This window comes from Lonchura striata, chromosome 1A (genome assembly GCF_050655825.1).
Source record: "Lonchura striata isolate lonStrDom1 chromosome 1A, ASM5065582v1, whole genome shotgun sequence".
Taxonomy (NCBI): domain Eukaryota; kingdom Metazoa; phylum Chordata; class Aves; order Passeriformes; family Estrildidae; genus Lonchura; species Lonchura striata.
This window is the reverse complement of record NC_140741.1, coordinates 59,999,805-60,021,759: the sequence shown is the minus strand read 5'-3', so window position 1 is coordinate 60,021,759 and position 21,955 is coordinate 59,999,805. Positions and strand designations below refer to the sequence as shown.

Below are 21,955 nucleotides of genomic sequence, written 5' to 3'. Positions count from 1 at the left end.
TTACTGCTCACTCATGGCTTGGTTTGAAATTTCCTAGGTTTTAGCCACTGTGTACAGTGCAATTGTAAGTAGTGTTATTGCATTCATTCTTGCTGAGGAATAATGGAGCTTAGCTTGGTCTCTTTTGTGGGTTTCTTTTTAGTTAAACACCAGACTGCATGTGCCTTTGTGCAGCTATTTACACATTATTTCTAAACACATGTGAGCATAAATTAAGATCAGTTTATCCACAGATATTCATAAAGGTATAGGGATGTGTAGCTCTGTGCCACCATATGTATGTATGTTCAACCTACACAGGTTCATCTGCCTAGCATGCAGAGGAAACAGATTTTACTCCTAAATTAGAAATTAGTCAGTATGCAATCGCAGGGACATCATGTAATTGCTCTGTGCTTCCTCTTCCTATTCATAAGCAGTGTGAGAAAGAGATGTAGATGTTGGAATTGCACCATGCCAAGCAGATGGGAACTTAGAAGCCAGGCATGATCCTTTGGGTCAGGATATCCAGCATCCTGCTGGGGAAGCACGTCACTGCTCTGCTGGAAGAAAGGAAAGGTTTGAACCACAATGGAGCAGGACATCACTGAAAGCAAATCTCTACCACCGAGTGTTTCATCTTTGACAAACTGATGCCATGCCATGAAGATCATCTCTTGGCAGACATTGTCCAACCACAGCCAGTTCTTTTGTCTGTGACAGAAGGAGGCAGGGCCAACAGCTAAAGTATACCTGTTTTTTTGCAAAAAACATGGTAAAATTTCAAATGTGTTCTTAGCTGGAAAATAATATTTTTTACTTAAAATATTTTGATTAGGTCTTACTTATTTTACCCCACTGATAACAGCTGATTGTACAATTAGTAGACCAAAATAATAGGTGTGATCAACCACTAATGTCTAAGTTATTTCAAAAAGTTTATGCAAAATTTTAAATGCATATCCTTCAACTACACAGCCTGTACTCTCAATAGGCATATATATCTGCAGCACTCTATTGGAAACAATAAATTTGACTTTTTTAAAAACTGTAAGATTAAAAAAATAGGGCATTTATTTTCCTGTTTGAATTTGGATTGCTGCCATTAGGTATCCAGTATTTCTAGATTTGAACTTTTTACAGTGGTGGTACATTGCAGCTTTGTGCTGCTAAATGTCATCTCCATCTTCTGTGGAGCAGGTCACTCACTACATTTGAGGAACAGAGCTACTTTATGACCTTTAAAAGTGACTAATCATGAAAAATTTCACCTGTTAGAATATCTTATTTTCACCTACATGTAATTTCCAAAACTGTCTAATTTGGAGCTGAAATTTCCCAGGCTGAAAGCTCTGTGGGGAGAAATGAAATTTAAGTCCAGGTAGGGAATCCATGTCTGTAATTTTAAGAGGCTCAACAGAGTAATGCTTTTTAATGCTGCTCTTGTAAAGTGATTTGTTTTGAAACTACTAATTTGCATTTTCAGTGAACTCGGTACATAGTGTTACTAATATTGATTTCTCTCTAATGAATAATGTTGCTGAATGCTGTCACTGCCATGAGCTTTGGCTCCTCCTCAAGCTTTTTACAGTCTCCAGGAAGTATACAGGTGATACGCTGGGAAGACGACCTCACAGTTCAGCAAATTCATGTCAGCAGGTGCAGCAAGGTAAGCGTCAGTTTTGGCCATGAGTGTCCCCTAGATGGTGTCCTCAGATGGCGTCCCTGACTACATGCAGAGATCTTCTTCCCTGCAGAGATGGGAGGAGGTAATCCGGTCCTGATGCAGTCACGAGGGGATGGGAATGGGCAAGGTGACAGGTCGGGGAGCTCCGACATGAGCTTTCCCTGCCATATGGGGGAGCATTCACTGCACCACAAGGTGCCACCCAACTCTGGCAATCCCAGCACTGCCTTCTCTGACTCGCAGTTAAGTGGGATAAACAGCCAATGAAGCATGAATTCATCTCCTCTGAATAAAACACAGGCATAAATTGCCCTGGGATTGGCTTTAGAAGTCAGCATCGTAAGGTTGGTCCTGTTGTGCCTAGGACACAGGTGCCTATTTTCTTCTTACTTGTGGTTACTCACACCTGAAGTGCTGCAAAGGAGTGCACAGCCCTTGGGGTGGGAAGATAAGAAAGGGATGGAGGCTAGATAAAATGTCAGGCAAGTGTTCAGCATGAAGAGCAAAGAGAGAGAAGGCACTTTGAGGTGCCAACACAAAGCCCATGTTAAGGGTTTAACTGGGTTTTCCAACCCCAAGTCATATGAGAATACCTTCAAACCACCTAGCCACTGGACTTGAGGGCTCTCAGCTGGATGACAAGCTGACCCCTGAAGACATGACTGTGCTCCGTCTCTCCAGCTCCTCCAGAAGTGATTTCTTTGAAAGATGTAGATTGGGGATTTAATACTTGTCTAAGCAGCTTTCAGGCTTGTTAAAGTGCTAATCCCATAACCCCTGTCACAAGCCTGAAGGTGTGCAAAGACTTCACGTGTCACTTCACAATCCCCTGGGGAAGCAAGGGAAACAGGAAGACAGAGGAAGGAAAAGGATTTTGTGGGGATGAGAGAGAGGGTAGGGGCAAAACAGCCAGTTTCACTCAGAGTCTAGCCTGAGGAAGGCTGAGGATGGACAGAGCAGCTCCGTGAAGGAGAGAGAGGGAGCTGGTGGGAGGGGGTGAGTGAGAGGACAGGGCTTGGTGAAGGGAAGGTGGTCCCTGTCATAGGGGAGCAGGGATGAATTCTCTGCATCCCCTGCACTCCAGAGCCTAGCATGCAGGAAAGCAGCTTTTGTTCTTCATCCCTCACTTGGTGCTGAGGCAGAAGTCAGTGTTCTGCAGGTGAAGGTGTCCTAGAGAAGTCACTCACCAGAGCTGGATTTAAAAGGGGACTGGATTATTTTAGGACCTCTCAGAAAACAGGTGGTTATGTAAGGTCAAATCTCAGCAAGTGTAATCAAATCTCAGTTCTAAGCTGATCACCAACAGGGTGTTAGGGGTTATTTATTCAAGCATTCCTCCCTGTGTTGTGACTTTCTTCTTAAACAGCCAGAGCTGAAACTGGGACTAAATTAGGAGAGCTGTGGCATCCTCTCCTCCTCTGCTGACCTTGGGAAATCTCCCTTGCCAGCTGCACCCTGACATTCCTGTGCTAAATAATACTCTCAACAATGAAGTTGATTGCATACCAGAATTTATGGCTTCCAGTCAGGTTGTGTCCAGCCTCTGGCTAGCTCTTAGGTGCCTTATATCCGTGTAGCTCAGGGCGTGCTGCTTGCAGCTATATAACATCTCTCAAAGCCATGAGACAATAATTAGCAGCCTCTCTATGGCAATGTTTTTCCTTTATTGCGCTTGTGCTGTTCACATATTATTGCTCTCACAGCCCTGCCTCCGTAAACCCCCACAGTGTTATTATGGTGGATTCTCATGGAAGAACTGGTGTGAGAATTGCTGTTCCTCCCACTCCTTCTCTTTCTTTTATATTGCAGACTTCAGTGTATAAAGGAGAAAAACAAATGTGGTGTTCAACAGAAGAGCCATTGGCTATTAAATTCTCAGTAAGTTTTATCCAGTTTTATATATTCACAGATTAACAAGCAATGAATGCACAACATTTGCGCATGATGAGCGTTCTCCTCCCAGATCTAACAGACCCAGAAATAACCCATAGGAGTTTAAGTGGGTCTTGATGAAAATTGTATCATACCAAGAGAAAGCATGGCAAGAAATCATCATACTGGTCATTTTGACTGTCATCATCTGCAGCACTGGAGAGAGTCCTCAGAGGATGTTCCTATGGAACCCCATCACTGCCCTCCACAGCTGGTCAGTGGGGGAAAATTCCCCATTTTCCTCTCTTCTTTTCCTCTATTTTCTTTTTCTTTCTAGAAATAATTTTCAGCATTACAGTCAAAATACACCATCAGCTGTCAGTGTCCCACAAATAAATCTTCATGTAATACAAAATGGTCAGAACATCCTTTGTGCAATTTGTGCATGCTCCACATGCAAAGATGACTACTAAACAATTTGCTTTGTCTATGGTGTGTTTATGATGCTTGACTGGACCAGAAAGCAAGATGGAATTCCAGATACTTGGCACAGAAATATCCTTAGCAGCCTCCCAGCAAGAAGCTTCAAAGCAATTTGTAGGTATGTACCTCCAGTAGGAAACTAGTGTAGAGGATCTAAAATAAAAAGGTTGGAATCTGACAGTGAAAGAGCATTAAAAAACAAAAACAAATGAACAAACAGACAAACTTTACAACATTAAGCTCTACAGTTGTGCAAGATCCTGTGGGGAAAACAGAAGGGTTGCTACTAGTAGTACACCTAAGTAATAAAAAGGAGAAAATATATTTTTTTTAATTTATTCAGATTTTCATTCCCTGCCTTTTTCCCTTCCACAGTTATTTCCACTAGGGATCTGCTATCACATGGCAGCTAGAGCATTTAGCATCCATGTGTCTGGGAGGTGAGTAGCAACCCAAGAGACAAGATAATGGAGCTGGAAGAGCTGCCTCCTCTGCCCATTAGTCAAATGTTCCCAAGGAGAGTGTGAGATGCTCCCCAGAAGCAATCATTTCTTTCTGAAAGCCTCAACTGTTACATTAAAAAAAATCATAATAATGGTGGCAAAGGGCTGAACTGAATGAGATTGCACAGCAGTGCTTTTATGTGGTAGGAGGAGGAAGGAAGAGTGTCTGTTGCAAAGTGTGAAAGCCATGGGAAGATATGTGCCCCCGTTAAGAAGAAGTAAGAAACATTTTACCAAAATGTTTAGGGAGGCCTTCCTTTATTGGTCTGCTGTTGCCAAGGAGAAAGAATCAATCATTCAAAAAGAAGGAAAAAAAAAAAGATGAGAAAAGGAGCTGTCAGGAAAGAAGACATCTGGAGTTGACTTGTATACAGTTTCTTCTTTGTAGCCCAGTGACACTGAATCTTTTGCTTCACTGTTTTAAACTGAATAAAGCTCTGGAACTATCTGATTTTCTGATTTCTGTTTAAATAAAAATATACTTTTTTTTGTTTTTTTAACAAGGCACTTTTACTTCTCTGTTTAATTCAATGCATGATTTTAGAGAGTGCTAGTGTACCATTTAATCACTGTTCACAGGTACATGGCATGTAATTCATACAGAAGGAATCAATTATGAGAAAGTAAAATCTGAGTAAGACTCTTGAGACAATACTGGGGAAACTGTGCTTTTTTTAAGGGCAACCACAGGCTCTGATTTATAGCAGTCACATTGATAACCAGATTAACTACCTGGGTTTGATAAAAAAGAGAAAAATGCTAAGTTCAAGATATGAATGTTGAGCTTGTACTGTTAACATTATTCAGGAGAAAAATAATCTTATAAATTAAAAAATCTTATAAATTAAAATTTTAATTGTAGGCAGAGTAAAAACAAGAAAGAAAGGATTCTTTTTAAAATTATCTAACAAAGTCAGTCCTATTGTGTCGTTACCAGGAGCCTGGATGCAGACATTAAGCAAACTTAGTGCACAGAAAGGATGCTCACTAATGATATTGCTTTCTCTTGGGACAGCTCTGCAATGAGCATAGGGATGCTCTTAAACAATTAATCACAAAGTAATTAGAAATGACTGAGCTTTTTGTGCTGCATGGCCGAGAACATCAGTCTCCTCAGCAGATGCCTGCATGGCTGAGTCTCATCTGCAGGTCTATGAATTTTCTCTCCACCATCCCTTCTATATTTACAAATAAGAACGATAAAAATGTAGTTCTCTCTCTTGAGATCTGATGGTGAAAAAGGATATTAAAAAAAAATAAAAAAGAGAGAGAGATTTCTTTTGGTTTTCCTTTTCCTGATTTATACCAATCAGGGAAACATTTCTTTAAGTTACTAAAATCATGCTAACATAGCAGTCTTGTAAGTGTGAGATGCTAAGATTCGTTATCTCTTCCAAGAAAGGCCAGACTTATTACTGAGAGGAAAATATAACTCTGGTAACTAATGAAGTGTAGGATAGACTACATGGTTTTATATCATCTGCTATAAAAAGCACCAGAATGTCCTGAAGCATTTGTGCCTGGAAGCCTGGGGCCTGTAGTGGTGTTCTGACATGTGCAAGTAGAGCAGCCTTGACTGAATAAGAAAAGCAGGGGCTTCATTTTTCCTGAAGAAGCTTTTGCAAAGGCCATTTGGCTTGAGGACTTAGTTATGTCCCCAATACCCAATTTGTATCACAGACAGGGCCATTGCTGATAGTTCAGCAAAATCCTATCACTTGATTTGTATTTCCTCAAAGGATCCTTTCCTACAGGTTGGTCATGGAACTCTCCCTCTCCAGCTCTTGTGGTGGAAAAACAGACCTCAGCCTCTTTCCTTGCTGCCCTATTCCAAGAGAAGTCTCCAGGGTATGAGTAGAAATGAGTATCAAGATCAGTCTCTTCTGCAAGCTGAGCTCAGTGACACTGAACACAAATTTTGTATCCAGCAGCAGGCACAGATTCCCAAAGTCAGCACACCCAGTTTATTGCAGGCTGTTATAGATGCTTCATCCTGACACCAAAATAACTGTGCAAGATTTCCTGAAGGAAAAATGATAAAACTCTTCAGAGCGTGCCTTCTTCTCTGCATTTTTAATGGACTGATTTGCATGTATTCAAACAACCAAATATGTGTGCCAGGGAAAGCCCAATCCCCTGTATCTGTTTCTCTTTTCTGCACTAGCACAAATGACATGAGGCTTAGGAACATGGTCAGCACTGCAGGAGGAGGACTACAGCATGTGAGTCCTCATTTGCAGGCACCTTACTACACTGAGTTTCTCACCAAAACACTGTTGACATGACAAACTCACTGATCTTCTATGAGACCAATAGACAATCCCATTCTAAATCCAGGTCCTACCATAGTTCCTTCACCAGGGATCCAGAGGCACTTGGTGGGCTGCCTGTCTTCCAAAGGGAAACCAACATTTTACTGCCTGATTAATCTCTGCTTACCTCCAGTTAGGTATCTTTGTGGTAAGTGATAAATCTCTATCAATAAGGCACAAAGTCTCCCAAGTATGTGGCACAAGTTTGTCGAGACACATTTCAAAAGTTATTGTGGCCCACACCAACCACAGCCCTTATCAGCTGCATCCCTGAGTCTGTGCCTCAGCTGGGATTTCCTCCCACAGTCCCATGAGCTCAGTCAGCCTCTGGAAAAATCACTGCCTTGTAAACTTGTGTTTTCTTTGTCATTCAAGTGAGCTGCTATTTCTGGCATAACTACGGTTTCCATGGCTACACCAGCTCATAAATAGGGTCAGAAACCTTGGAGATGTTTTTTAAGTGATTCTTAGGAACAGAATATAATCTGGCTGGAGGTGATGAAGCTCCAGAGTTTTCCTTTGAGGCCATGAGGACTGCATTCCTGCTACCACCACATGGTTTCTGCTGCAGCTCTGCTCTGGATCGAATGGCAACAGTTGTGGCCAAAAAAGTTGGCACTGGCTTTTCTGGGGAAGAAAAGCCTGGGCAGGGAGGGACAGGGATTGGGTTCTCAGTCCCTGGGCAGGACTTGTCATCCATCTGGTGCAGCAGCCAGACACAAACATGAAGCAGGTGCCTCCTGCTCTGATAGGAAGCTGTGCACCCACACTCTGCAAAGTAAATGTCACCCACGTTGTGAGGGAAAGGGATAGAAAGAGTATGGATGGAGAGAGAGGACTGATAATCCTAGGAGATAAGAAAGAACATGAGCAGTGGGGCCATTTAGGGAGTTTCTGTCACATTTTGTCAGTGGTAAAAAAAATAACTTCATGTGATACCATGGAAATTTTTTTTTCCCACAGTCCACTTTTTGTAAAAAGGAAGCAAGACAGATTTCATTGGAAAAACAGGAAAACAAAGGGAGTATTTTGAAAACAAACAGCCTGAACATATGTAAATTTTTAAGCCTCAAGAAAGAGCAGTACAAGGCTGTACAGCTGATTTCCCCAGCAACTTCACCTGCATAGAAAAGGGCAGAAGGGGAGGGGGAGTCCCTGGAAACCTATCTGCAGCAGATGGAGGCATGGGAATGAGCAGCAGGGATGGGAGTGAGTCTGCTGCCAGCAGGCTGCACCTCTATATCTACACAAGCAGGTCCCTGCCCACAGTAATCACTTCTGCTGTCAGATGAGGATGAGTGCAATCAATCTCCACACATTGTATACAAGTTCTAGTCATCACAGGGAAAGAGAGAATGACAACAAGATGCTGCCCCCGTTCTCTTTCCTGTGCCCAGAAATTACTGCACAAGCCTCTGAAAGCTGTGTGATTGTCTTAAATGTGCGGGAATGTGTGTTTGCTCCTTCTCTGCTAGATGGAAAGCCTCTCAGCTACATCTAGGATTTACTTCCCAGCCTCTCAGTGCCCACTCAAGGGCTAGGACCTTATTGATTTTTCCAATGTAAGCTAAGAGTCTCACTGAAGGATTTATCTTGTCTAACTTCAGCCATCTGAAAGGTCAGATGCCTCAGCTATGGGACCCTTGCTCAGCACCAGTGTTCCTTGCCAGGAGCTGTCCCATCAGTGAGAGACTGTCCCCTCTTGGTCCACACAGTCACACCCCTGGCTGGCTTGGCTGCTGCAAAATCCCCTCCTCCAACCCCACCCAAAGGCAAATCCCATCCATCATAAACAAACCCACACATTTGTTTTCTTCTGCCCTTGTGTTTCTCTGATTCTCCTGCTGCTCCTCCATTTACAGGGGTTATTCTCAGTCCTGCCAGCCCTGATCTTGTGCAGTGAGGTGGATGCTCAGCAAGGGTAAGTGTGAGGTGCTTCACTAGAGCCAAGAGCCCCTGAGGGTTGTTAACCTTGTGGTTTTACCTCCAACAAGTTACAGGCCATGGCTGAGGCACTGCTGCAGCTGAGGATGAGGATAATCTTCCAGCACCTTTTTGCAGGACTCTGGACCTTCTCTTTTCACCCTGAGACTCCACCAACTCTTTCCACATTTCTGACACTGATCTTCCAGGCAGTTACAACAGGCTATTAAAACACATGGGAGATACCAAGGACTGGGTATAAAATAGTAAGCATTACCACACATGGAGTTGTGATGGGCTGGAGTATGGGCTGAGCTCTACCTCTGGGGGCACTCACAGTAGCAATGCTACTGGTAGCCAGATGAGACCTAGCTGTTACCTCAGCCCAACACCTTGGGTCTCAGGAGGGACTGTTTGGCCACCCATGTGCAACACAGATGTTCCCATTCTCTCCCTGCCTTCCCATCAGTATCACTAGAGCCCTGGCAGTGTCCCAGCAGCATTCCCTATGACTTCCTTGAGCGGACTCAGCCCTGTTAACACTGGGCTAGCTGTGTGCATCACTCTGTAAGGTGTGTCTTTGCCCCTGAAGCACCTCTGGGAAGTTTACTGGAAATCCCTCAGGGCATTCACCAGCACAGGAGAGGGATTGGGAATCTCCCCTTCCCTGACATGTGCACACACGTATGTTCCTAAGAAGAAGCACCACTCAAAGGGCAGGTTATTTCTTTATTTCTCTTTGCTTCTCCAGAGACGTCCCCCCAGAAGCTCCAGAGAAGACACAACCTTCTTGCAGAAAGGGGCACGTCACCCCTCAGGCATGTGCCGAGGCTCTGCTGCTCCTTCAGACCTTGCTGGAGCTGTGCCTGTACAGCTCTGGTCTCACCGTGCTCCCCTCATTTCACCCCTGCCATGTGGATGCCCGCCCACAACTGATGCCCTGATGTCACCTGGTGGCAGGGTATATCTGGAGGACAAACGACACCTCGAGACTCTTTCTACGCAGGCTGGAGGTCGGGAGTTGAATGATTTACAAGAGGAGCCCTTGGCACTGTAAGTGTTCCCCAGGAGCTCAAAGCATTAGCAAGGGGGGAGAGGGGAATGAAAAAGAAACTAGCTGAAAAACCCAGGGGAGAGAAAAGTCCAAGTAAAACTCCATGGGGGAAAAATTTGGATGTTTGTACTTGGAGAGAGTGAACAGATCCAGCAGCTGGGAGAAGGAGTTATGATTCTTGCGTGGTTGTTTTCTTCTTCCCGTATAATTAGGGCAGGTGCTGCTGCAGTGATTTGTATCAAAGTTCCCCAGCTGCACAAGCAGGGGCTGCTCAGTTCCTCATGCTGGTCACCCCTCGGCTGGGGCTCCCCGGAACCCCCTTGCCTTGTGTCCTCAGCTGGCTGAGTGTGCATGAGAGCAGCACTGAGGAGCAGCTGGGACGGGCAGCTGGTGTTTCCTGCCCCCGTGCCCAGCCACACCTGCAGGGCACACCAATGAGGAATTTATAACCTGATGCTGTACCTCTGCTGTTACTGAATCCCTTCTTTCAATGTGGATAGTCTTTCCAGTGATCCCCATTTGGGAATACAGTTCTACTGGAAATGAGTTTCTGTCTCTTAGAGTGCATCCTCTTTCACCTGTTCTTGGTCTTAAAACTGCTGCCAGGATGAAGGATTTGAAATCCTGTGTAAGACACAGGAGCAGAAAGGGCTGAACCTGCATGGACGTTTCCCCATCACTATGATTAGCCACCTCAAGCAATTGAGACTGGAGCTGTGAGACTCCTCAGAGGCCCTGGATTTGATACTGCCTGACAAAAGCCTGAAAGGATATGATGCTACTGGCTCTCCCGAGGCCAAGAGCTGAGCATGCAAAAAACTCATAAAAACAACGCGAGCACAAGGATGTATGTCTCTGCAAGAATATCTGCATGGAGGGCCATGGCTTACAGAGTTTCTGTGTCTGACACCCTGAGGCAGCGCATGACAAGCTCACATGGAGGAATCTGTATGTTTGAAAGCTTTGGACGGGGGAGATGAGTTCCTACACCAATATGGTCTGAAAAGAAGATCAAGTGAGGCGTCTACATTATCTGCCAGGGTCATTTTCCACAGAGAGTTAGATATTAAGGATGGGGCAGATTAAAGAGTCAGCATTTGTCAGTAGTATTCAAGCCCCTTTAAATTTAAATAAAACTAAAAGAAGGATGATTAACCTGGCCAACAACCCCGAGGTGGGATTTCTGACGCAACTGAGATAAGCCCATTAATGTGTATTAGGTATAATTAGCATTCAGAGGCAAGCAAAGCTCTTACCTAGAGGATTAAGCCCTTGACTGAGCAGAAATGCTGTCAGGGGCAATTAGGTAACACCTCATCAGAGGAGGGAGCAGAGGAAGTACATGGCATAGGATCTTATGCCTCAACAGTCTTTGTATCCACAGACATCAGTTCTTGCCCAGGAGCTGCCAGCTGGTGCTGGCAGAAGCAAAAGAGCTCTGGCAGACCAGGAAACACTGGGAGAAGGCAGCATAGCTCTTGCAGAGATCTAGAGGAGACTCAAAACATTTATCAAGCCACCTGTTTGATCTGGTACCAAGGACTATCCAAGTAACCAGGTATGGTAAGACAAAAGGCTGTGAAATTCCCATGGGAAGAAGCTGCTACTGGCATTTCTTTCTTATCTGTGATCCTGGGGTGCTTGTCTGGCTGTGTGTATGAGCAGTTTGTTCCCAAGGTGTGGGAACTGGGGCAGGTTCCATGCTGTGGGGCTGGGCCCACTCCAGCACGGAGAATTCTTTGACTCTAATGATGGCAAACAAGACCCACCAGCTCCATGGTGGAAAGATAGCTTGATTTCAGTGGCAAGAGGAAAGTTGTTATGTGACATTAGGGTTGCTTTCCATTCTCTGTTGTTTTTTAGTGATGCATGGAGAATACAGAAGCAGATTAGTAATGAAGAAATTAGAATTGTCCCTAATGTTGAAAATGTTCCTAGCTAATAGTTTCATTCAGTGCTCTTTATTGAATTCATGCAGGTGAGAGAAGTACGATTTGTGCAGATCCTTTTTCCTACCAAATCCTGGGTTATTGAATATCTGGGAAATGGATACAACTACTTCAGACTGGGGAAAAAAGAAACTTCAATGGCTGAATCTTTCCATTAGATATTCCTCTATTGAGTGAAGTCAGGGGCAAAATGTGGACTCAAGGATTTAAGATGTTTTGACCTTCAAAGTCATGCTGTTAAGGTAACATGCCAGTGCATAGTAAAGATTATTGAAGCAGGCAGGAATTCAGTTGGAGACGGAGGTCAAATGCATCTTTCAAGTTTTGGATGTCAGTCCCAAGGGGTGGAAATCTGTTAGCTAGATTGTTTTCTCTGCTGTACTTTTGGGACTAGCCCTCAAGAGGAGTGCCAAGTAACTTGGATTAACATGGTGCTTTAAAGTGGATGCACATCTCTTTTAGTTCAGAAGTGGGGGTCTAACACTGAGATAGACAACTTACTGATGAAAATTGCACCTGAGGCAAACATTATAATAGATTTTGGCACATTAGCAGACATGGTGGGGAGCAGCTTTCTGATGCAAAGCATTTCTGTAGTAGGGCAGTATCATCTGAATTTTTCCCCATCCTGAGTAACAGAGAGGGACCAAATTCTGTCTTTGTTTTGGAAGCAAAATGCCTTCATCTCTCAGTCTGGCCCAAAAAAATCTGTGAGTCAAAAGATTTCATCTCTCCTCCCAGCAGTGCAGTACAGGTCATACCTATCACTGCGTTTCAATTCTCATGCTGTAAAAGAAGAAGGTGACAGTGTTTGCCTGTTCTGCCACCATGCTTGAGGAAAAAGAGAAAGCTGTAAATACTGGGCAACTGTTCAGGCACTGCAGAGATGGCAGCCAAATAAGTAACTTCCACAGTTTGAGCTGATCCTTGTGTTTGTGGGCACAGTGTGTGCTTAGGAAGCATTGTGTTACACGCGGGGGAATAGCATCTGTGCATACTTCAGCTTCAGACATAACCATCTGCTGCTCCATTTGGGGCTGCTGGAACCTGTCCAGTCTCCTGCTTGGGATATTACAGCTGAGACAGAAGCCTGACCACAAGCGACAGAAGAACTAGCCTGCCTCTAGGTGCTATCATTTGGAACCATCCTACTGCCACCACAGATGGAAAGATGCCCTGGATGAAATATTTCCAGACTGCCACAGATACAGAAATATGGCTCTTCACCTTGTATAGATGTGGAAGTGACATAGGAGACTTGCTCAGATGATCTTTCTCCTTGTATATAAGGATTTGCTTTCCAATGCTCTGCCTATTTCAGGACAAAGGAATGAACTCTCTTTAGACTAAGGAAAAAAATCTTTGATGGTATTTATAGTTCCGAGATTAGAAATCCAGAGTGTCATGGCAGGTGATGTTAGGGATTAAGCCAGAGTACTATGGTGACCTAATGAGATTAGCCTTTAGAACCAAATCCTGAAGTTAATTCCATCAGCGATTACATCAGCCTGGATGCACGGGGATGAACACCTGGAGATAGGAGATATATAACAGTCATGGCAAAGAACATGACTTCAAGGAAGAAAGAAAGAAGTTGCATTTATTTTTATTCATAAATTCACTTGTTCAGACCATTAAAATACTAATGGCATACTAATTAGCACAAAATTTGATGAAGGGCTGGAAGCTTCCCTTTGGGCAGTGGTGAGAGTTATAGCTGTCCTCTCTGGGAAGGAAGCAAAAGGCTCAGAGTGCAGAGTTCTTCCAAGACAGGAGACATACCTCCCAAACAGAAATTGATCCCTGATAACTATTTATCTCCTGTGGAGTTTGGCTCATACAGTGTGGTGAAGAGGGGTCAGCACATGTAATATAATGCTCAAAAATACAAAAGTGGGCACATCCTGGAGAAAGTTACAGGCTTCACTCCTCTAAATCCTGAGAAATGTGTGAAATTAACTTCTGATTAAAAGATTGTCTCTAGTGCATTGCCTTGGCCTTCTGTGTAATCTTGCAATGATCTTGTGCTATTTCCCACAAGTTTGGTATTGACAAACATTGGGCCCTAATTGCAGCTCCAGCCAAAGGACCCATCTAGCCCAGCATCCCATGTCCATCAGTGTCCTAAAGGTAATGCTTAGGCACAAGTATGAGAATAGGTGAAGTATATCATGGTGATTCCCAAGGACAGGATATTTCTCTAAGCCATGCGTGTGTCTTTGTGGCTCCTGTAGTAGTCCGGTTCATGAACCAGTATGCAAAAACCTCAGCAATGCTATTCTAAGGGTAGCTGGGAAAAAAAAACCAATATTGGCATGAAACTTCTATTTTACCTAAATTGTGGGGCAAGCTTCTGCAGCAGCCTGTGTCCAAGAGTGCAACTGTGTTTGAGACAAATGAAGGTATCAGTCTTCATGACTCTGCAAGACATTGCACCATGAGGTAAATGTCTTTTTGGCCTTGGCTCAAATGCTCTTTGTTTGGCATCTTAACTCTAGCATGCCAGATGAAAGGCAGCTCTATCCTGCCTAATTTGTACAGATTACAATCTTTCTTTATCTTTAATACCATTATCTTTAATCCTGTCACAATTATATTTTCCATAATTCTGTCATCTGACTACTGATACCTAGAAAAGATAAGGAGAGTGTTGTGCCAGTCCTTGCTGTTATCTTGCAGACAGAGGGATCTGAGAGAGGCACGTGCCTGCTGCACACAGCCCAGCGATGAGTGAGACCCCAGCCGCCAACCTCAACACTGGAGATGCTCCAACCGGCCCCACAACACCGCGCAAGGGTCCTCCCAAGTTCAAGCAGAGACAGACAAGGCAGTTCAAGAGCAAGCCCCCCAAAAAAGGAGTAAGAGGGTAAGGGAATTTTGGAAAGAAAAGAAACCGTGCTAGTTGAGTAGCTCCTCACTGCAACATTGTGCTTCTGTGTGTCTTCCCTTGGGCAAGGAGCCAGAAGGGGCTCCTCCCCTGCCCCCTCAGCTCTCTAGCCTGGAGCTGCTTCTCTTCTATCCCCTACCCACAATTCTTCTTCCTTGGCTGGGGGTTTAGGGCATCTCCCCTTTCCTTTCTGCTGCCCCAAACTCACTCCTTACCTGCTCTTTTCTCTCCTAGGTTTGGAGATGACATCCCAGGCATGGAGGGGTTGGGCACAGGTAAGTTCTGCAGGATGTTGTTGTCATGTGCTGCTTTAGTACTAGCACAGACAGACTTGATCATGGGAGAGGATTCTGGGGTGCCTCTGTTTCCCTGGCCTGTCTGCAGCTCTCAGGGTCACAGGGAACACTAGTTCTGCCTCCCCAAGCTGCCACATTCATGCTTATGCTTACATACACTACATATTTATGTATGCTTCAGCTTCAGAATATGTCTACATTGGGCTTCAGAAGTGCTTGTTTGTTTTCTGCTAATACTCTGGCTAAGAATTTCTGCAGCATGAGATTCTCAAATAAATGTTAAATGCTAAGCTATTAATACCAAAAAATCACAGAAACTAAATCCCAGATGGTGAAGTATTTGTGTGGTCATCAGAATCCTAATTTTAAGAATTTTATGTACCCATCTGGGATTGAGAAACATGCACTGGATAAGCTGTAGCCAGTCAGAACTTTGAAGAATTGGTAGAGTTACAGATCCTGAATATTGTAGGTCAAATTATTCAGCATCTGATCTAAAACTGCAAATGTCTTCAAGGAGATCACAGTTTGGCTGCAGGTACTTTGTAAGAACAGGAGAAACCACATAACTGGAATTAACTTTTACACAAGTTTACATAGTCTCTGAAGAGACTAGGAACTGCTGGCTTGCTTTTGCTCACGGAGAGAAAGTACACTGATCTGGTTTGGTCTGACAGGTAGTACCAGATTGGAAATGCTCATCTGCCCATTTAACCTTCAAAAGGAATTTCATTCTTCTTAACATTTCCTGAGTAAATCAGCCTTTCCATTAACAAAAAATAAATCCAAGGAGTGCATTGGACTACGAGAGCACATTTGTCATTTTCCCTCTTTTGCAGATATCACCGTGATTTGCCCATGGGAAGCTTTCAGCCATCTGGAACTGCATGAGCTGGCCCAGTTTGGGATCATCTAAGGTGTCAGCATCTCTACTCATGTCACCTGGTGACTCCACAGATCCCAGCATGGTCTTTACCACCTTTGACACTTACTTTTGGCCCTTGTGTCCACTTGCTTATGGGCAGGGTGGTTTTGTAAGAGCTAACTATGAGAAACTTAACTTTGCAGATTAATTTGGTGAAGAAGTTATTGGGACCCTGAACAGACATAATGTTCTATGTGATGAAACTACTGAAAAATGTCTTAATGTCTCCCTGCACCATATTCTTTCTTCTCTCACTGTCATAGATCCTCAATATTTATGGTGATACAGAGAGGTTGTATCTGAACTTTTTCCCTGATTAGCTGAGATATTGTGTGCATGTATGTCCAGACCTAATGAAATCAGTCTGTTTTCTTCCTTCCCTCCCTTTCTTCAGCTTTTTATATAGAATTTCCATGGGTAGATCCCTGTGTTATTTGGGCCACCAATTATTTGCTCAGAGTACATCTGTAGAGAACAGCATTAGAGTCACTAGTCCCAGACATTAGGCTGCTTTCCATAGGAGATCCTTCCCCAGCAGCTCTCCATAAGGAACATGCTGCTAAGATTTACCTCATCAGCAAATAGGGAAAAAAGGGCTTGCAAATGCTGTCTCTGCTGTACTGCCCACAGGCTATGAACCATGAGAGTCTGGCTGTTCTCATAATGTCAAATGAAAATGTGTGTGTCTGAGATCAATAGCTAAGTGAATTAATCCTATTATTCATTCCTTTGTGGTTGCAGTTCCAAAGAAGCAGCCCCCCAAATGATGCTGCATTTCCTCTCCTTTGATGGGAAGCCCTGTGTGACACTTGTCCCCATGCCAATACATATTTACATGAGACATTTGCTTCCCCAGGACATGCTTGCTGCTTATTAAGACAGAGAATCCTTATGCTCTGTCACCAGACTGTGCCAGCGGTCCTGCCACATGCAACAGAAAATGATATTGCAGTAATTGCTCCCTCTTCCCTGTATTTAGCATAGGACAAGTCTCCCTTAACCCTGCCCCTCATAAGTAAGAAGGCTTTTGTCTGTTCACTCCCTGGCAATTTCAAGCTCTGGAACTTGTTTGGACAAGCAGGCAAACGGTGTCCCCAGAGAGAAGTAACAGCAGAGCAAGGGGGGAGGTAGGGAAGGGTAGAATGTGTACATGCAGGCAAGCACAGAGCGAATCCACTTAACCCCATCGATCTGTGTCTGCTGGTGTCTGGCAGCTGAGTGGTGAGGCACCCACAACCACTTAAATGTTCAGGGAAGGCACCCAGATTCCCTGTGGCCCTGGCATTAAGGAAAGGCTTCTGGCTTGTTTGCAGGCAAGGAGCAAGTTTATTGTAGCTACATAATATTCATAAGAGGAGGTGTATTATGTGAATATATAATATTCAGAAAAGGAGTCATCGCCTTTAGCTTAAGAAGCCTCATTGCATAAGAACTGCCTCCCCCTATCTTATCTCCTATGCTGAACATGTTCATGGGAGCAGGGAGTGATTGTGGCAAGGAGAGCAAATCCTGTCTAAACAATTGATCCCCACGCATAAAGCATTGCTATAAATCCATGGCGGTGCCATAGTTATCTGTTACTGTTATTCCAGAAATAAAAGCTAGCAATTTTCAGTTAAAATATAGCTTGAGCACCAAAAGCTAAAGGAAATTAATTCCTGTTGGCAGTCCAGAGTACAGTTTTTATTATTCAGCACTCCTGCCATTAGACACAGCAGTAAGCCAAGGAGTGGTTCAGAACTGCAGCACTCTCACAGTGCAGAAGTCGTGTACCATTTAGTTAATTGCAGCCCACAGCTATTTCCTTGGGCAGAGGCAGTCTGTCCTTTCCACTTATTCCAGCTTTTCCTGCCTTTCTCACCTTTTAATGCTTTTCTTCTTTCCCTAAGTGTTCTTTATATAAATGACATTTTATTTAGCTTTTATGATAGGGAACTGATTTTTTTTTTTTTAAGCCCATGTACTAGCCTTCTCCTTCTGCAGTTAAATGTGAATGTTTGTATGGAAATACTCTTATCCTCTCCCTCCCATTATGCCATCCTGTTACATATGATCCTTATTCCACCTTCTCAGTCTGTCTTCTTCTCTCTGGGAAAAGACCCATTAGATCCAGTCTTGAATCCTTCAAGCTGGATGCCTCTATTTTAATGGAGTTTTCCCTTTTTAAAGCTTTTTTAAGCATGACAAAAAAAAAAAAAGATAAGGAAATTTTAATTCATCCTTTTGTTCCCTCTTCTTCCCAGACCTTGGGAAAACAGTCCACAGACAGTGAGATACTTTGTCAGAAAATACTGGGGTACAAGCAAAATTCTCCTTAGTCCAGGGACTGAAGTTTTAGCAAATCAGAAGATCCTGGTGTAGTTCCACATCTGATTGCCATAGCCCCTGTTCCCATCAGAGAACTTCTCAGTTCTCCTTCCTACAGGAGTCCAACAAGAATGTACACATAACCCAGCTCTCATACCTGGCTGATGAGCTGTATCAGAAGATGGATGTTTTGAGCCAACAGAATATGTTAGTTATTTTAAGAATAATTTCTATTCATTAATAGGAATCACATTCATTCCCTTACTTGTAAGGAATTTTGAGGATTAGAATAAGAGTCTTAAAACACACTCACAGTTGTTTTGTCTGAGGTTCTGAGTTTTTTTCTAATGAGCCATAATTCCTGAAATTTCCATTTTCCAGTGAGAGATGGCTATGGTGCAAGAAAGCAAATGTGTTAAAGCAGTTTGTTGAAGGACTTCAGTCTATATGCATTGTAATATGTTATTCTCTGTTATTTTACTATAAAAACATATAAAAAGGAATAAAAATTAATAAAAAATGTTTTAAAAATCTCAATAATGTAGTCTGACTTGCTTAAAAAATACAGCCAGGGAAAGGCAGATGACTTGGATTTTCCTTCTGAAATCCTTTCCTTTCCTGGGGAAAGCTCCGAAAGTCACTTATCACCTCTCATTAGAGATAACCAGCTATTTATCCCCGAACAATAGGCAATAAAGACTGGCTGTGATATCATCTGAGCACTAGTTTTTTCCTGAGTGATGACTGGTATATTCTCCCAAAAGTGCTGCACATGATTCTCTTCAGGCTGAAGTCTTTTGGCCAGTTACATCTTCTAGGACTCTGTGCAAATTAATGTCAGCATGTTTTCTACCCTATAGCAAAAAATTGCTGAGATGTGAATGCCACTTAGTTCCTTCTCATTGCCAAGACAGAGCTGCAAACGCTCATCTCCTCTTGTTTCTTTCTGTTGCTGAACTTTCTAGGTGTCCACAGGGGTTTCAAGATGGTCAAGTCTAATTGCCTTCTTGTGTTATGCTGTCAAATCTCAGCTTTAGAAGTGTTTTCTTTTGTGCCACCTTTGGAGTTTTTTTCTTGCAACTCATTACTGTGTGTCCAATTGGAAGTCTTTTGTCTTTGAATGTTCTCTATCCTGTGAGTATGAGTTGTCCAGGACTCCCTCTGTGAAAGCTTTTTATAAACCCCTTTCCAACCACATTTTGAAAGACAGAAAAGCATCTTCTCACATAATTATGTCTACTTAAAGCCGTAACCAAATTTTGAGTCCCATCATTGCTGACCCCAGTTTCTGACTCTAGTGAAAAAGTTAATTAAACCCAAATCTCTGTAAGAAAAGAAGAATGAACCTTGTGAAAAGTGAGAAGCACTTGTCTTGCTTCCCTCTCCCTCCCTCAGCCCTCCCCTCCTCCAATCTAAATCACCTCAGAAATCTCAGTTAAAAATAAATAAAAATTAAAAAAATAAAACAAACCCTCAGTGTAAGCTGAATTCCTCAGGAGATCTGAAGACCACTAGTGCAAAATTACCACCCTCCAACAGTTTTCAAATCAGCACCTCATTCAGTATCAAGCCACTGTCACATCTTCCTATGGTATTGATCACTAAGGAGTAGGCTAAAAAATGAACCCTGGAAATACCACTCTGTGTTTTGTGGGGTACTTTTCTATTTTATAAATGGGATTTTGAGAGTTAGGTAAATTGAGAGCACCCATCACCTTTAAGTCTTCAATACTTGATTTTTCAGAGTACTTAACATTTTATCTTGAAGTTTAAAATGCAGCTGCCATTAGTTGTGGTTGCAGCTGTAAGTACTCATTAGTGAATCTCATTCTCTCTGAGTCAGATCTCACTCAGACAGTGAGATCCAGGGCCTCAGCCTGGAGATCTGAGGAACAAGAAGTCTATTTTTGAGAGCATTTATGTAATGCTCCATAGGGTGGGCAGGTTATTCCAGCCAACAGTCTGTTTCAGCATCACCACACCACTGTGATGCAAATCCGGGCAGATTTGAAATTAAAAAAAAAAAAAAAAAAAAAAAAAAAAAAAAAGAACATAAGATTATGCAATTAAAATAAAAGATCGTATCACATGCTTATAAATGTGCTCAAGTCTGGAACTTCCTCATACCAGACTGCTTAACTTTGAAGCCATATTCCCAGTCCCCATAGTGCTGTCAGGGTTTTTGAAGCTGGAATCAACTTAGTACCCTAATTTTAGGCACTTGCACCTCCAAAGTTTGTCCTGACAGCCCAAGGCACGGAGGATTTATGGCTCTGAGCTTTTTCCACACCAACTGTGATCTACCTGGAGGGAGTGGGATGGCTGAAGGCTCTCTGCTGGGGGTACATAACAATTGAATTCTGTCAGCTGCAACTTTCAACTTACCTTTAACATGTGCTCTCACATTTTATGTTATTCCTCTTCTTGAAGTTTAGCATAACTATGGTGAGAATTTTGTTGTTGCTGCTCCTCCTGGGTGAAAATAATACCTTCTCTATCAAAGCCTTCAGGAATTTTCAAACACATTCTTGCCTCTGGCATTTTTCTGAGGGCCTCTCACATTCCTGAGGCTGTAAATGAAGTGGCTGAGCATAGCAATCATCAGCACATACTCAGCATACAACAGACTGTCCAGATGTCAGAGCAGACAAGGGATATGACAGAAATAGATGAACTACAGTGCACTGTGAAGAGTGAGGACTTTAGACAGGAAGGCACTGAGAATGAAGAATGCTTTTGGCACCCTGAGACCTTGGTCAGGACAGTGGTCAGCACAGGAAAAATCCACAGGAAGGAAAGCTACCTTCAAGAACATGGAAAACACAGGGAAGGAATGTGGTGAAGCCCCAGAAAGCTGTTTGCCAAAACTGTATACAGGCTTTGCCCTGTGGTCTCTGCCAGACAGGGAGGGTATAGTAGCTGGCCAAGGAGCACTTGAAGGAATTCGGAACCTGTTATGATACTGAAGAAGAGCATCCACACAAGGCACAAATAATTTATAAAGCACTGAGCAAGCTGAACTTGGTCCCTTACAAAAGACCTTGCTCTCTCTGGGAGGCAGTGGCTGCACAACCATCCAGGAAGGCTGTGCAGTTGTCTATCCAAGATAGCTTGGAGAAAAACGCATCAAAGGGTGGGAGCTCCAGACTACCACCATACTGACCCTGTAATCATGGGTGACAGAGTAGGTATGCAGGAATAACATCAGTGGGAAAATCTGTGTCTTGCATTATTAGGAGAACTTGATAAACCCTTGTTTTCCTTCTCCTCACCTCTGGAGGAGGACAGGACACCAAAAGGAGCAACAGATAGAAATCCCAGGATCGTTAAAACCCTCACCATTGAAGGCTGCTGGAACACATCTCTTGGAAGTATGACCTAGGCAGGTTTACAGAGGCTCTAGAGGGACAAACAGGCTATAGGCAGATGGAAGGCAAGGCCAATTCCTCAGCCATACAGAGGTTTCTGCCCCACCAGTGTCCTGAGGCACAAACTCCCATTGCTTGATCAAAACACCACATTGGTTTCTCTAGGCACAGGCAGAAGGCAAATGCATTTGCTCATCTTACAAAAGCTATCTGGATTCAAGCCAGCTCAAATCTGTATAATCCAGACAGCTGCTGGCATGGGCATAGCGATCTTGCATCTGTCTGCACCAAGGAACTGGCTACAGGTCTGAAAGTAAGGGAAATAAAATAACAGAAGGCCAAACATGTGGAAAACAACAAGTTGTATGAAATCTGGCTTTAGCAACTGCAGTTTTACCAGAAACATTCAC

General features: G+C 43.3%; 1 protein-coding gene across 2 annotated transcripts; it reads left to right on the top strand.

Annotated features, from left to right (window-relative positions):
- The first annotated feature begins 9,120 nt into the window (after nucleotides 1–9,120).
- PDE6H (phosphodiesterase 6H) lies at nucleotides 9,121–20,230 on the top strand. Of its 2 annotated transcripts, none has more exons than XM_021552740.4 (4): nucleotides 9,121–9,812; nucleotides 14,442–14,628; nucleotides 14,884–14,924; nucleotides 15,785–20,230. In XM_021552740.4, the coding sequence occupies exons 2-4, from the start codon at nucleotides 14,489–14,491 to the stop codon at nucleotides 15,859–15,861; spliced, it is 258 nt and encodes an 85-aa protein (XP_021408415.1). In that variant the 5' UTR covers nucleotides 9,121–9,812; nucleotides 14,442–14,488; the 3' UTR covers nucleotides 15,862–20,230. The 2 variants fall into 2 exon arrangements, with proteins under 2 accessions (XP_021408415.1, XP_077639256.1); XM_077783130.2 differs by lacking the exon at nucleotides 9,121–9,812 and adding an exon at nucleotides 10,232–11,371.
- The last annotated feature ends 1,725 nt before the right edge of the window (nucleotides 20,231–21,955 follow it).

Coding starts and splice junctions, on each gene's coding strand:
- PDE6H (XM_021552740.4), top strand. CDS start 14,489: ATGAGTGAGACCCCAGCCGCCAACCTCAACACTGGAGATGCTCCAACC. Junction 14,629..14,883: donor CCCAAAAAAGGAGTAAGAGG/GTAAGGGAATTT, acceptor TTTCTCTCCTAG/GTTTGGAGATGACATCCCAG. Junction 14,925..15,784: donor CATGGAGGGGTTGGGCACAG/GTAAGTTCTGCA, acceptor CCTCTTTTGCAG/ATATCACCGTGATTTGCCCA.